This window comes from Miniopterus natalensis, chromosome 12, assembly GCF_054644295.1.
Source record: "Miniopterus natalensis isolate mMinNat1 chromosome 12, mMinNat1.hap1, whole genome shotgun sequence".
Classification (NCBI taxonomy): Eukaryota; Metazoa; Chordata; class Mammalia; order Chiroptera; family Miniopteridae; genus Miniopterus; species Miniopterus natalensis.
The window spans coordinates 6732930-6749678 of record NC_142092.1 but is presented as its reverse complement, the minus strand read 5'-3'; the positions used below and the strand labels follow the sequence as shown (position 1 = coordinate 6749678).

General features: G+C 44.2%; 1 protein-coding gene across 1 annotated transcript in view; it reads right to left on the bottom strand.

Moving 5' to 3' along the window:
* Window positions 1–3143: 3143 nt before the first annotated feature.
* Window positions 3144–16749, bottom strand: part of LOC107544212 (F-box/WD repeat-containing protein 12) — a 30378-nt gene continuing 16772 nt past the window's right edge. Inside the window, exons 5-10 of the mRNA XM_087822532.1 lie at window positions 14452–14661; window positions 10126–10284; window positions 9375–9585; window positions 8116–8294; window positions 7906–8033; window positions 3144–5337 (exon numbers count right to left, since the gene is read on the bottom strand). Coding sequence (XP_087678658.1) covers window positions 5211–5337; window positions 7906–8033; window positions 8116–8294; window positions 9375–9585; window positions 10126–10284; window positions 14452–14661 — 1014 coding nt within the window. The 3' untranslated portion in view covers window positions 3144–5210. The remainder of the gene's footprint in view (window positions 5338–7905; window positions 8034–8115; window positions 8295–9374; window positions 9586–10125; window positions 10285–14451; window positions 14662–16749) is intronic.

Genomic DNA, 16749 nt, shown 5'->3' with positions numbered 1-16749 from the left:
CATGAGTAACTTGGTCAACAACTGAATTGTTCAAGATGGGAGACATTCGAGAAATGAGGTTTGACTGTTTTAGTATTACTTTCAATTTATGCCCTCTTTAAAATAGTAATTCTATTGATAAACATGGAACGTCTTCTCCATTCTTTAGAAAAGCTTTGTTTTTTCCACAAAGTTTTTTGTTAAATATAATTTCAAGATATGGTTTCTGCTGTTATTGTGATGGGATACTTTTCCTGTCATATTTTATAATTGTTGGTATACCAATTTTAATATATAACTGATTAAAATCATGAGGAATTTTGCTGACTAATTGTAATGATTTTGTTGCGTTTCTAGAAATAGTATTTTTTTTGGAATTATGGTTAATATACCTCTTTCTAATATTTTGGAAGCCGGACAACAAATGGGTCCAGACGGCCTGTCACTACATGAGCCAATTGAGCAGAGACAGGGTTGAACCATAATGAGTGTTCATTCCAATATTGCATGGGAGAGTAGTGGGTCATCCACGAAAATCTGCTCTAACCCCCACCCCTCCTCATAAACCAGCTGCTTATATTGAGTAGAAGGACAAAGATTACACAGGAAAGTAGGAATTACAGGCATGGGGAAGTAGGTGAGGTATAGTGGTTACAGGTTACAGGCAATGTGGGCTGGGGGTCAAAAAGGGCAGGTGCCTCAGGGATTCCATTGTTCCCAGGAACAGGCTGTTAATCTTTCCATGAAGATGGGAAGTTCTTGGAAAAGGACAGACTGCATTCCAAGGGTAATTCCCATGTCCTGGGGCATACAACTCCCAGCCAGGTTAGAAAGTGCTTTCTCTAATCAGAACAGAATAAAGCATAAAACCTTAATATTTCTTATAACTATAGCTAGTCCCCACTATTCTATTTCTTCCCTTAACATTTTAAAACTTAATTTTGTTTTTAAAAAGTATTACATTTTTTAGCACCACCAAGGTAACTCTTAATTATGGTGGTGACATCACCCTTACATTGTTCCTAACTTCAGTGGAAATGTTTCTAATTATTAAGCATGTTTGCTGATTCTTTTAGATTTCCTTTATCAAGTTAATTATCTTCTGTGCCTATTTCATTGAGATTTTATTTCTACTTCATCTATCTTAAAGTGTTTTAAATCCTGTGTGTGTGCATGTATTCAAAGGCACTCTTTTTTTAAAAAAGGAATTATTGAATTATAATTAGCAATTAATATTTTTGAATTTGTAAAGACTTCACTTGTGGTCACTTGCTGGGGAGATTTTTTTAAATGTTTTATATCTTTTTAATACAGAATATCCTAGGCTGCATGAAGAATTCATGGAAGGATCTGAGGAATGCTCACAGAGACCGCAGGCTTCTGTAAACCTCAAGAGGGGCCACTAAGGTTGTCATCCCCCAGCTGCACGGTGCCCACTTCATGCTGTAAAAGGCAGCTTTTCAGAACTTGGATTTACAAGGCTTGAGAGTGTGGCATAGCTCCTAAGTGTCTCTTCATGAGGGCACATTTTCCTGATAAGAGCCCATCTGCTAGATTCAGCACTCACCTCCGCAAGATTCACAGGATCTCCCAGAACTGTTTCCCATGAAGACTCCCTTACCAGGCCCTTCTCACCCCCAGAGCAGGGGTCCCTAGAGCTGCTCATTCTCGGGCACCGACTTGACCTCAGCCTAAGGCTACAGCTGAGGACTGAGCGTCTGGCCCAGAACTGCTTCCCTAGTCGCCATGTGTCCAAGCCTCTCAGGTGGACCCATACACTCAACCTTCCCTTAGATGATCTCTAGTCTCTTGCCAAAACCTCTTTCCGTGTCTTCAGCAAAACCCCCTATATCTCAGCTTAACTGAATTTTTCCTTCATCCTCTGAATGTAACAGCAGTTTCCCTCCTTGCTGTGTTGTATTTATTTCAGCTCATTTCTCCTCTCCCCCTCTGCTGTATATGGGATGCATTAGTACTGTATTACCACTCAGGCCATGAGTTTTTTTATTTATTTATTTATTTATTTATTTATTTATTTATTTATTTATTTAATTTATATCTTTGTTGTTGAAAGTATTACAGCGAAGCAGAGCACTCCCATTTCAACCTTTACAACTGCTACTTTGAAGATAAGCAGGAGCAACAAAATTTGGTAAACAATGACCTCTTCCCCTTCTCCTGGCTCTTCGTAAACTTTTTCAAAGGTTTCCACCCATAAAAATTCCAGGGAGTAAATTCCAGGGCATAGTTAACCACGAAAGTTAATGAACACTTATCTCAGCTTCTGTCTGCTGCTTCATTAGTCCCCCACCTGCTCCCTCAGCCAAACAGAATGTGGTTTTTGCCTTTATATTCTCCCTGCAAAGACTGTACGGGGCTGCGAGTCTGTTTAGGGCATGAGCCCCTAGTAGCCGCCTGCTTAATAAATTCCAAACGCTCAATTCAGTCTCTGTGTGAATTAATCTCTCGAAAACTGGGTATAACAACAGATGTCCCCTTTTTTCCCACCCCGCATCCACCCCACCCCCAGGCCTTCTCCATACCAATGTGTGTGTCCATGGGTTATGCTTATAAACATGTAAGTTCTTTGATTAATCTCTCACCACCTACTCCCCCACCCCACCTTCCCTCTGAGATCCCTCAGTCTTTTCCACGCTTCTATGTCTCTGGATCTATTTCATTCATCAGGTTATTTTATTACATTCCACATATAAATGAGATCATGTGGTACTTGTTTTTCTCTGACTGGCTTATTTCACTTAACATAATACTCTCCAGTTCCATCCATGCTGTCCCAAAGGGTAAGAGATCCTTTTTCACAGCTGCATAGTATTCCCTTGTGTAAATATCCCACAGCTTTTTATCCACTCATCAACTGATGGGCACTTGGGCTGTTTCCAGGTCTTAGTTATTGTAAATTGCACTGCAATGAACATAGGGGTGCATAAGTTTTTTCTGATTAGTGTTTCAGGATTCTTAGGATATATTCCTAGAAGTGGGATCACTGGGTCAAATGGCAGCTCCATTTTTAATTTTTTGAGGAACCTCCACACTGTTTTCCACAGTGGCTGCACCAGTCTGCATTCCCACCAGCAGTGCACCAGGGTTCCCCTTTCTCCACATCCTCACCAGCACATGTCATTTGTTGATGGAGCCATTCTGACAGGTGTGAAGTGATACCTCATTGTGGTTTTAATTTGCATCTCTGATGATTAGTGACTTTGAGTATTTTTCCATATGTCTCTCGGTCATCTGTATGTCCTCTTTGGAGAAGTGTCTATTTAGGTCCTTTGCCCATTTTTCAATTGGATTGTCTTCCTCTTGTTAAGTTGTATCAGTTCCTTATATATTTTGGATACTAACCCTTTATCAGGTGTGTCATTGGCAAATACGTTCTCCCATATAGTGGGCTCCTTTTTCGTTTTGTTGATGGTTCCTTTTGCTGTGCAGAAGCTTTTAATTTTGATGTAGTCCCATTTGTTTATTTTCTCCTTTGTTTCTCTTGCTCTAGATGTATTGGCAACCGTTGCTATAAGAGATGTCTATGATTTTGCTGCCTATGTTTTCTTCTAGGATTTTTATGGTTTTACAACTTACATTTTAAGTCTTTTATCCATTTTGAGTTTATTTCTGTGTATGGTATAAGTTGGTGGTCTAGTTTCATTTTTTTGCATGTACCTGTCCAATTTTCCCAACACCATTTATTGAAGAGGCTGTCTTCACTCCATTGTATGCTCTTGCCCACTTGATCCCTCCAACTTTGTTCGTCTTTCTCAAGATTGCCATGGGTATTCGGGGTCAGGCCACGAGTTTTAGAATATCCAGTAAAATGGTGACAGACCCCCTAAGAGTTTGGCCTTGAAGCCAGTTCCAAGAGCTAACAAACACCTTGGGTTTTCAAATGCACCAGTTATATAAGGTATTAACATGAGGGGGAGAGCATATGGGAATTCTCTGTCTTTATAACTTCTACAAGTTGAAAATTATCCCAAAATAAACCTTAACTAAAAAAAAAAAGGACTTTGGATTTTCTCCTTTTGGGGAAATGACTGCATTTGGTATCTGGTCTTGGCTTTAGAGTATTATAGTTGCTATGTTGGGTAAAATGTTGTCAAAGTGCAAATATGATAGAGTATATCTGGGCATTGGGCAGCCATAGTGCTGGTAGACTGGTAGAGGGCTTTGTATCCTCATTTTGTTCTCAAGGATGTTTTCCTTCCTAATTTTAAGTTTTCCTGTGTGAGCCTTGGCTGGGAGCACCTACTACTGAAGCTGAGGGGCCAGACTCTCATATCCTGGCATTGATGTCGTGGGCATGTCACCTAGTTGGCAAATCAAAACGCACAGCCACACCTACACATGGCATTCTGAGCCTCAAGAAGACACACTCCCTCAGGGACAGCGGGGACATTTTCAGATGGTGGCATTATGGTAGAGCCAGGGGACGTGGTGATGCCAGCAACAAAGCAAGGGATGCTCCACGCCAGGCCTCACTGGAGCAGGCCCTGGCTGCTGGCTGCTCCCTGGCTTCCGTTGGTTCCAAGCCTGTTTCTCCAGCCTTCCCACTGACCTAGTAGGATACTCTCTTTCCTTCTAACAAACTCCTCTTTGGGTGTTAGTTAGCCTGATTGCTGTTCTTTTGCTTGTAATTAAGAACTCTGAATGATACACCCACACCAGTCAGGGCTTCTGAGTGGACTAAGTCCAGGGGCACTACTGTCAAAAAATACAAAACAGCCTTCCTATAGCTATGTCACGTGGTGCCATGGAACCCACCTACACGACAGCAAGAACTATTTATTCATGTGTCTACAGCACACTGCACAAGAATAGGAAGGTAAAATATATTTACTTAAGTGTGTGAGCAACAAAAACCATCCTGTCACAACCCCAGCACTTCACGGGTGGGCTTTCTAGTCCCCACCGCGCACTCTCCCTCCCGCCACTTACTATCTGAATAGCCCTGGGCAGGTTGTGAGGCAGCTGGCACTCGGGCCAACAACAGGTTAATGACTCTCCTGCTACATTTCCTGTTCCTTGTCTGAAAAACAGACAATCACACCTGCTTTATTGGTTTGCTGTGACAATTTAAATAAACTCACATAACACAGTGCCCGGCCCTAGAAGGCATTTGAAAATTACTACGCCCTTTCCCAATGTTGAAAAAATAGTCTCCCTATAGTCTTTAGTGTTTATATGTATACAAGCACTTCACCAAAGTGAGATGATCTTCAACCGATGCAGTCGCCTTGGCCTCGTTGCACTTGGAAGTAATATGACCTTAGAATGCTCGTGCCAGCGCTTCTGGCTTCCACGCCCACGATGCTCATGCTGTCACTTTCCACCTGGGTAAATCCACTGAGAAGGGAAGGACATGCTGCGTGTTAACTTGAGACAAGGACAGATGGTAGGGAACTGGGCCTTCACATGTAACCTCATACCACCTCCACCCAACCGCCCAGCCATGCTCAAGGACCTACATTCATGTGAAACAATTAGCAAATACCATCACATCTGCAGGGGGAATATCAGCTTTGGACCCTCCTGAGAGTATCTGCCTTGAATCAGTGACCTCGGCTACTCTGGAAGCTTCTGAGACAGGATGGGGGGTGCCTAATCCAATTTTGGCAGATCAGAGTCGCTTCCCCAGAATTTAGAATCATCAGTTGCTGTTCAGCTGAAAATGTGAACACAGCAGCTAATGGGGCAGCCAGTTTCCATGATGTTAACCTGTGTTTGCCTAGCCTTAGACACACATACAATGTGCTGTTCTGAGGCATTAGAGAAAAATGAAACAGGCATGTAGAAAACCAAACCAAACCAAGCAAAAAACAAACAAACCAGAGAAGAAACTTGAGTTTTCTATAAAAGCCCAGAGGTGGGCTACAGATCCCTTCTGAAAGGCTGCCGTTTTGGCCTTCATGAAATACCTTTCAGCTTAAACTCCATGCTGACTTACTGTTTCTTTAAGTAGCAACTAAAGTTCTATTCAACTTAGAAATTAATAGCAATAGTGGAATGTGGCAGTTTCCAGACTCTCAGAAAACTGTAGCATTGGCTGGTCTATACAGGGGCTGAGCAGCGGGCGGCTGCTCCCCGACTGGCCAGCCAGCCAGCGATCACTGTGGTTTTTTGGGCAAAGAAAGTTGAATTTGCATCTGTTTTCTCTCTTCAGAGAATTCTTCCTCTTAGTCTTTTTTCTTCAGTTGATTTTTAGTAAATTTGCAGAGTGGTGCGACCATCACCACGATCCAGTTTTAGAATATTTCCATCACTCCAAAAAGATCTGTTGTACCTTTACCTGTAGTGAATCCCATCCTACTCTCAGCCATGGGCAGCCACTAAATTATCTTCTGTTCCTACAGACTTGCCTCTTGATGTCATATAAATGGAATCATATAGCACGTATCTTACACATCTGGCTTCTTTCATGTAGCACAATGTCTCTGCATTTCACCCATGTCAAGTGTATGTCAATGTGCCATTCCTTTATATAGTTGAGTAATATTCACCTGTATGGATGTACCACAGTGAATTTATCCACATACTGGCTGGCATTTGCAGTTTGCACTTTTTGGGATGAGTAAAGCTGCTAAGAACATCCCCATGCAAGTCTCTGTGTAGGTGTGTGTCTATTTCTCTTGGGTAGATAGGAACATTCACATAGTCTTGGTGTAGATGAGTTTATTTCCTTAGGTATATAAAAACATTCCTGTAAGGTCTTTGTGCAGACATATGTCTGTTTCTCTTGGGTAGATCCTAAGGGCATGCTGCTAGGTTCCTGGCAAATTTATGTCTAATACACATTTTCTTTGAAGAATCAGAATTCGTATTCAGAGGAAACTAAAGAGTTTCTAGAAAGTTTTTGTTATCTCTTGCAGCATTCACCAAGGTGCCAAAAAAGAGACAAAATGTTGCACATCTGAGAACTTACAGGGAACAGCAACATAAAATTTAAGTTGAATCTCTACTAATTCTTAATCTTACCAGAAAACTGCATTTATTTACTGAAAAGAACTAAGATTCTCCTGTATTAGGAATTAGCTTTAATAACTGTCTTCAAACAACTACTGATTTACAATTCAGAAAGTATGTAGTTTTGTTACAGAAACCTGTAATTTCTGAAATATTTGGTTTGGGGCATCGTATTTTTTCATTTAAGACTGTAAGATGTTTCATGGACACCGACAAGTGTGGTGACTGTCGGTGGGGCAAGAGAGGTGGGTGGAGGTGGAAGAGGGCATGGGGGTAAATAGTGATGAAAAAAATTAAAATAAAATTTAAAAATAAATAAAAGATTATGTTTGTCACAGGAGGCTGAATTTACCCCACACCTCATGACAAGAAACTGACAACTATTCCAAATGGAATATAAAATCTGGAAGCCCTGTCCTCTCTGTAACACTCTGGCAAGAAAGAACATAAGTGGTTCCAAAATACTAATTTAAAAGCACAATGCAAAACAGATTCTTTCGGACTCTCACAATCTTGCCCCCACTGACTCCCACCACCACCAGGGTTGGTAAATGAATTCAGGACTGTGTGGGTTATGGAGGGAGGGCGAGAGCTGGTCTGCAAGGCTGTGTCAGGGCCCACCCCAGGCCTCAGTGGGCACCCCTGTGGGACTTCAGGTAAAATAGCCACAACTTTGCACCCCCATTTCACCTGGGCAGTGTGGCGCTCCAGCGTGGGTGGCTTTGTACACTCAAGGAGACCATGCGGAGGACGCAGAGCATCTTTCCTTTTTTAAGAGGAGGAAATAGATCTGACCAGTGACTTTCGTTGGGCCCCCAAGTAGTGAGGGGCAGGCTGGGCTAGGATCCCAAGTCCCAGTCACCTCCTTTCCAGGGTATCCTTAAAGAGGTACTGCTGGGAGGCCAGGAGAGGCCATCTCACAGGCGAAGTGAAGCGATCAGATGCAATTACCTGGCCCACCGGTGGGAGCCCCCAAGCAAGTGACAGCAGCTCTTGAGGACGGGAAACTTACTGCCCTTTTTCCACAGGTAGACTCGCAAGGATAGGTCGAAAGAAGAGGTGATGACTCGGCTCTGGTCCTTGAAATGAAAAGCTCCGTGAGGTGGGGCTGTGGCTCCCGAGACAGCTCCTCGAGTCAGGCGGGGCGAGGGCTGCACTCACCATGCACATGGCCGTGATGGGCTTCTGGTGGTCCTGGAAGGCTGCCAGCTGCAGGCCGTGTATGGTGAATAGCACCAGCTCGGACCCGGATGCCAGCAGAACCACTTGGGAGCCGTGGCCCTTCATGAGGTGAGGAGGTATCATGGTGTCTGGTAGGACGAAACTTGCGGCCTGTTGTACTTTTTGAAATAAACACACAGATTGTCATTTCTTTTTTTTTATTCAGATTGTCATTTCTTGATAGCAGCTGGAGTGTGGGACAGGCCTGCCTCTCCTAAGGTGATGCAGTACATTGAAAAGAGCAACGCGTCACAGTTACACCAGCATTCAAGGCTGAACCACGCGTTCCCTCCCTAAACCGCCCACTCTGGCTCTCCCGTCAAGCCCAATCCTTACTTACAGGGGACACTGTGCATGTGGAAGTGACAGTGTCTGGCACAAGTATCATCCAGGGAATGGGGAGAATTAATACCCTTCCTTCTACCCTTCCCTGCCTATGACGGGGTGATGGAAAAATGGCCACGTGAGAACTAAGACATTTACATCTGCCAAAAACTATTGTTGAAGACATAGTCTTTTACACCATATAGCATTCCTTGTTTATGAAAAAAAAAAAATCAAGTTGATCACTTCCTAATAGTTTAGCACCAGGAAGAAAAAATTACCTCTTTTGAAAAATTCATGCACTTTCTCATATCAGACAAGGGATTATTATACATCCTGTTTTCCCTTTTTCCTTGGCTACCAGGAAGCTCAGAATAAAATTAAGGTCAAATGATGATATGAAAGCAAATGAATATAATGCCAAGGAAAAGATGCTAAAGACCATAGGAGAGGCCTGTCAAGAGTGCTGCGGGGTTTAGGAAACAGGGAAATGGGTCTTATTTTCCTACTGGAGTAGGGGCCTCAGGTAAGAGAAGAGCTGTGGCTTTTACTCACCTTAGCATGCACTCGCTGCGGGAACAGTGCCTCTGATGCAGTTGTGAAAAGGGAGGTAGGGACGAATGGAAGTGGGGAAATGAGTTAGGAGAGAGCAGACTGTAAGCCGACAGGAGTTGATGTCTGCAGTGTCGGGGCTACACAGAGGGCCTGACACTGCAGAAGCTCAGTGCCCAACCAGTAAGTAAAATCACAGACGAGGAAACAGTTGAGTCACTGTATTCACCGAGAGGAAAGAAAAAGTGCCCTAAAGAAAACGTGAGGAAACTGCGCTTGCAGCATCCTATGCAATCCTACAGGTCCTGACATGGGATCCTTACCCAGAATGTTTTGTGCGTCCCTGGAGTTCTTAGCCCCTAGATCATAGGTGGTGACCACCAACTGCACTCCATTGTCATTTCTGTGCATCACCACCAGCCTGGCTGCCTCATCAGGGGCCCAGCAGGCTCTGGAAGTCAGACAGATGGGGAGAGCGGTGGAGACAGGAGGCTCATCTTCCAATGGACACAGCAAGGAGTGCGTGTGGAACACCTGGGGAAGACCACCACACAGTCTCATCGCCGATGACAGGACACTTCAACCCAGGAGTGCTCTGAAAGCCCCTGCTGGCAGCTCTTCCCAGGGACCCACACCCACACCCACACCCATACCCACAGTGTGCTCTTTCTGCTGGGCCTTATCCGGGTAATGAAGCTGTCCCACTGTGTCAGCATCTCCTCATGCCTGATCTGAACACAATCCCATCCTCACTCACTCAAGCCACCAAATGTCTTATGACATTCCATGGACATGTCCCTAAGGCCCCAAGCCCCTTCAGAACTAACTCTGCCCTCTCTAGCCAGGCAACTAACCCCTTCTGGCCTGTGGGCAACAGAGCAGCTTGGAAAGAGCCGAGGCTCTGGACAGAGGCCAGCACCACCACTGCCCAGCTAGTGGCCCTGAGTGGCCGCAGACTTAGTCCTACACGAGAAGCCACCCTCCCAGACGCATTTGGCAAGACTGGGCACAGCATCCACTACCGGTGCACACTAAGCCTGGCCCTTGGGACAAGGGACACAGCCCAGCACTGACCTTGGGGCTCAGATCTGAGTCCTGTGCCAATGCGAACACCCACTTGCAGTCAGGAGAGCACAGCAGACTGGTGGGGTGGTTCGGGAACACGCTCACTCTGGACAGCAGCTGCAGCCCGGGCACCGTCAGCGTGCAGAGTGCTCCGTCGGCACAGGCCGCCTGCAACGCAACGCTGCAGTGACCATCTGTGTCCTCATGCTCTCGCCCGGGGAACAGGTGGCAACTGTGTAACTACTTCCTTGCTGGGGCAAAATGCCACTTATTAGGTCAAAAGTAATGAATTCACTCAAACAATTCCAGAGCAAACCCTCTCTTCCCTCCACACAGAAGCAGAAGTGTGGCCGCTGGCACCCTTGCTATCCATCATCCTCAAATGCCGTTCTGCAGCCTGCCCTGCCTTTTCTGTTTCCAAATAGTCTTTGGAAATCTTTCCACGTCAGAGGACATTTCTCCATGACTTTTTACTTCCTCTCATTATGATGGAAATTTAAGTTGTTTACAGATTTCATTACCACGAGCAATCTTTGTGCAGCAATGCCAATATTTCCTCCTAAGAGATCCCTAGAACTGGAATCATTAGCTTCAAAGAGTATCAGACTTAAAACTTAAGACGGAAAAAAACAAGTTTTTAAAAAATTTTTCAATCTATATTCTTATTTGCCATGTATAAAAATGTTTTTCATCGAACTTATTATAATACCAATTTTTAAAATGTTTCTCATCCAGTAGGTGAAAAGCCTTGTGGTGTCACTGTCTTGGTTACGGGTTGGGATTCACACCTTTATATATATATTACTGGCCATTTGTAATTTTCTCTATGAACTGACTACTCATATCTTCACCTGTTTTTCTACTAAATTGCTACGCTTCAAACAACCAGATATTAATGCTTTGTTCAATAAGATACAGTGTCTTAATTTTATAATACTCTACAGTTCAGACGCTTTTAATTTTTTAGGTAAATCTGTGTATTTTTTCAATTCCAGGTTTTATCTTGCCTATTAGGCCAGGAGCATCCCAGGTTGATTTTAAAAACCACTTATATATTCCCCAGATAATTTTATAACTGCCTTTTACATTTAGTTTTAATTATTCTAAATGTGTTTCTACAGATGAAGTGATGTGGGAATGGCTTCATTTCTCTTCCCTAACGGCCAGTGCTCCACTTCCTAACAGCCTGTCCTGCACCTACTGCTTTAAAAGAACATTGTTCCACAGACATGTGCCCATGGAACACAGCCTGGACTTTCTGTTCAACTGATGTAAAAACACCTATTCTTACTGTCAAGAAAACATAAAAACTTCAAAACGCACAGAAAATGACAACATTCAAACAAGGTCATGAAAAGAAAAAGTGAGAAGCAACACATTTTAGCTGGTAAAACTGTCCCAAAGGACAACCAGGAATCTGAGATCTGTAGCCACATGGACAGGGGTTAGATGTCATAAAATAAGCATCTGAACGGACACCCTGAATTCAACATTCAGAAAGGAAATGGACAAAAACACACACCAAGATATGAAATAAGAGCTAAATTAATTCAGGAAAGATACTGAGAAGTCCCCTCGCCTGCCTGGAGTGGCTCGGCCAGCAGAGCGTCGTCCCGTGCACCGAGAGGTCCGGGCCCAGGCCAGGCTGCGGGTTCAGTCTCTGGTCAAGGTGCCATGTAGAAGGCGACCGATAGATGTTTCTCTCTCTCCCTTCCTCTCTCTCTAAAAAAATATATCAATAAAAACATATATCTTCAAAAATGAAGATAATAAACTGGAGACAGAAAACACTTCACTGAACAAACAAGGGCAGGGAGGGGAGGGAAGGGAAAGACAAAAGGAGAGAGGAGAAGCAGAATGAAAGGCTAAAATGATCGCAAAGCATCCGAGAAGACAGGCAAGAAGATCTAATAAGCATGAATGAAGTTCCTAAAGGAAAACTTCATTAATGGATTAATATTTAAAATTCATATACAGTGAAACTTTCTAGAAATAAAAGGTCTGAGCTTGTGTACTGAAAGGCTCATATGTTCTTGGGAAAGCTGACGCAGGATGACCACTGCAGGCATGTCACAATAAAACTAGACTTCAGATATTTCAAAATATCTTTAAGGCTTTTACTTTTAAAAATTGAAGTGTCTAACAAGAAAAGTCAGCGTACCAGTAGACTTTTCAACAGAAACATAAACAGGGAAATAACATTTTCACAAAATTCAAGAGACATGTGAGCAGGGGTCTGGTGCCCAGCCAGGCCATCCTTCCGCATCAAGACTACAGAGAAGGGGAGCCTCGCCGGCTCATGGAATATCAAATACAGGATTTCTTCATGGATCCTTTATGGTCTTGCTCCTCAAAGGGACTGGAAGCACCAAGATTCCCAAGAAGTCTGTTAAAAAGTCAGCATCTCAGGAATCCCCAGGGACCAACTGAATCAGAAGCTGCCTTCACACATGAGCCGCGGGTGATTCGCGGCCTGTGTCCCAGTGATGTCTAAGCAGCTCTGGCCCAGTCTCTTGCCCTCTCTTCCGCACTTACCACTCTGGAATCCCTGTTTCGTTCTCAACCATTCCTTTTATCTGTCACTTCATTAATTCTCTTCCATATTCTAACTTTTTAATTGATGTATATAACATGCATATGGCAAATTGCACAGAACATAAATGTAGAGCTCAATAAATTATTAAAAAGAAAATATTCATGTCACCACTTAAACTAAGAAGCAGAACTCGCCAGTGCCCACAAGCTCCACTTGCCTCCCCAATCTCTGTGGTTCCACTGTCCACCCTGCTATCAAATCCATTCACTGACCTCTTGACCTTTGGTATTCAGTTTTTCTGTTCTAGAGTTTCTACTTGGTTCTTTTCTAAATCACTATGTCATTTTTTATAGCTTTTAAAAAAATTTTATTGAATTTATTGGGGTGACATTGGTTAATAAAATTATATGGGTTTCAGGGATACAATTCTATATACATCATCTGTATATTGTATTGACTTGACCCAAAGTCAAGTCTCCTTCCATCACCATTTATTCCCCTTAACCCTCTCCTACCTCCCCCCACAACCCGTCCCTGCAGGTAAGCACCATGCTGTTGTCTGTGTCTATGTCATTTTTCACAGTTTTAAGTTCTCTGCTGAGCTTTACCTCCCTGATCATAGCACACACTGGTGTCTCAGTGTCCGTGTCTAACAGCCACATTATCTGAAGCCTCTGTGGCTCTCTCAACATGGTCTGCTCTTTATCCTGCCAGTCCTAGTTGGTACTATTTTTTTTAATTCCTACCCAAGGATACGTTTTTATTGATTTGAGAGAGAGAGGAAGGTAGAGGGAGAGAGAAACATTGATGTGAGAGAGAAACAGTTGCTTCCCATTCACGCCCCAACCGGGGATCAAACTTGAAACCCAGGTACATGCCCCCACCAGGACCTGAACCTGCCACCTTTTGGTGTACAGGATGACGCTCCAACAAACCGAGACACCTGGCCAGGGCTAGTTGGTACTATTCTTATCCCCTAGTTAGCTGTAAGTGTGTGCTGAATGCTATATCTGAAAAGAGAAGTAATGTGAGGCCTGGGATAACGTTATCATTTTCCAGAAAGGATATTCGTTTACTCCGACCAGGTGACAGGAGTGCTAAGCTGCAGCAGGTGCAAGGACTGTTTCTTCCAGCCCATATTTACTGTGAGATTGCAACACTGATAATCCACCCAATGCTCCAACCCTTCAGGGCGCTGTACTCCAGCTTTCTTGTGCCCTTGGCTTGGAGACAGCTAACACCTGTTAGGGGCAGAGATGTTGACCATGCTCTGTAGACTGATTGTTAGCTATAGTTATAAGAAATATTGATCATGCTCTGTTAACTGTGATTGTTCTGTTCGAATTAGAAAAAGCACTTTCTAACCGGGCTGAGAGTTGTATGCCCCAGGACATGGGAATTACCCTTGGAATGTGGTCTATTCTCCTTATCTGAGAACTGCCCATCATCATGGAAAGATTAACAACCTTGTTCCCTAAACAATGGAGTCCTGGAGGCACCAGCCCTTTGAGACCCTCAGCCCACCTTGCCTACTTCCCTGTGCCTGTAATTCCTACTTTCCCATGTAATCTTTGACCTTCTACCCAATATAGGCAGCTGGCTTGGGGGGGTGGGGGCAGCAGAGCAGATTTTCATGGATGAACATTATTGCTCTCCCAATTTGCTGGCAATACTGGAATAAATGCTCATTTATGATTCAACCCTGTCTCTGCTTAATTGGCTCAAGTAGTGACAGGCAGCCAGGACCCATTGTTGTCTGGTTTCACACCCACAGACGCTCCTGAGAGCCCATCACTCACCAGCAGGAGGGGGCCCTCCGGATGGTCACAGGCCTCCAACGCAGACGAGTGTGTAGGTAGGCAGAAGGAAGCTGACTCCACCCCATTCGCTGCTTCCCACACTTTGATTAGTCCCTGCTCGTCCACAGTGACAACCAGCTGCAGCTGAGGGTAAGTTACCAAATTCACCAGAGCAGCAGGCTGTAGAGGACTCGACCAGATCTCTGTGCCCTGGGCAATGACAAAATTAATATAACAACTAATATAGGGCCCATTTATTTCATAAACACACATTCTTTCCATTCAGCTCTCACCCCGCACATACTGGGACATGCAGGTGAAAAGGGCTCCATCCCCACCCTCACAGGACTAACAGCATGGCAGAGAATACCACGGAGGTGGCTCAGTGTGGGTGTATGGAGACTTCTGCAGGGCTGGGTGGCATCACCAGGTGGACCAAGGGTGGGGTCCTGCATGCACAATGGCCAGTATGTTTGCTGCACTTCCAGTGGTGACCTGCAGCTCAGCTGAGGAAGGCTGGGCAGGGAGGCAGGATCCAACACTACACAGCCAGCTGGGACCCGGCCACCCATGGCTGCACACAAAACCTCCACAGGGAGAGAGTATCTCGCTCCGTCCTGGGTAGTCGGTTTCACAGATAAGCTAATGGGGCTTGTGGATATGAATGGTTTGTGTTGCATTCTGCAGCTGCCTTGACCTGAACACTGCTTCCCGACGGTGATCCCAGGAGCACCACCACTGCCAGCCCTGGCTCTGGCCCAGGCCCAGGCCCACACCCAGAAGAAACAAAGGGCCCAAGCTTGGTGGATTCCATGGGCTCTTCCCAGGATTCTGAGAACTGGATTGGAGAGGTCAAAAGCCTTAGTGCCAGGGGCCCACGGTACATTAAGACAGCATCTAAGAACCAATCCACTAGCCACTGTTTCCAAGTCTCCTAGAGCTAACACACAAGGTTTCTTTTCAATCTGGGGTTACTGTGATCCTTTTTCTACCATATGTTATCTCTTTACCATGGTCTCTATCTCTTTTTCCACCTATAAGATCTCAGTATTCTTCCACTAGTTTCTTTCTTCCCTTCAGGTCAACAAGTCAGCAGTGGATTTCTGGTGCTCAGCTCTATGCCATCACCAGGATGGAGCTCAGGCCTGTTGCTGGGCCAATGTCGAGATTCAGAAGACACAGGGCATTTACCAGTGGTTAGTGGCATGAAGTGAGCAAAGGAGCAGTTAAACTCCCCTTCCTATTTCAGAATGGGAACCAGCAGCCAGCAGAACAGGGCAGGAAGATGCTGACCAGTGACAGCCCGGGGCCCGGACTCCATTGGATGTGGCATGGAAAAGAGAGACGTGGGGCTGGGGCAGTTGGAGGCTGCTGGTGGTACCAGGTACTTGAATGCTAGAAAAAGACAAACTCAAGCCCTAGAATTCTTCAGGGAACAGTGAATAAAACATGGAGACAAATATTGTGAGTACACTGAAAACTAACAAAATGTTTTAAAAGAATAATAATTGACTGCAGGAAAAGCAAATGTTAGTTTATCTCATGGCCCGTGAAAAGCATTGATGTAATTATAATAATATAAACAATATATGCCCTTATTCTGGGACAGCAAGGTTACTCTGTGCGGAGGCAGGAGGAGAAAAGCAAAACCATTACCCCCTAATTTGGGGAACATCATTTCCTCTGGCGTTGGGGAAACAGGAGTGGCACGATTGACTGGGTTTTTTTTAACAAGCCTTTCAAATCTCTGACCCTTAGGCTGTGTAATGCTGCAGTGTTGGTGGCATCCCGACCTGTCACTAATCTGTAAGGTGACTGCAAAATGTCGCCATGCTTTCATTTATTTTTTTCAAAAAGACTGTCATGACTTTTCCAAATAAATAAATATTTTTAAAATGTATTCCTGAATATAGACCCCAAAAATGTTAAATAAATAATGGAAAAATGATGACAAAACTTATATAGAATCCAGTGATTCTATACAAAAAGACTCACCCACAGTGAGCGTGGGAAGGACTGCTCCGCAGCCAGAAGCAAGGGGAGGGCACCGCGCTGGCAAAGGCAGTGCTAAGGCACTAAACTTGACAGTTTAGAAGAAACAATTTTCTAGCAAAATATAAGTGATTCAACTTGACAAGAACAAGTAAAAACCTGGAGAGAAGAGGAGCTATAGAGGGAACTGAAAAGGCAGAGACAAAAGGCCCAGCTACTTCACCAACGGCTCAATCCACCTCTTAAGAAATGTGTAATTCCTATAATATTCCTTTTATTATTTCAGGTTATAAAAAATGTTAGAAA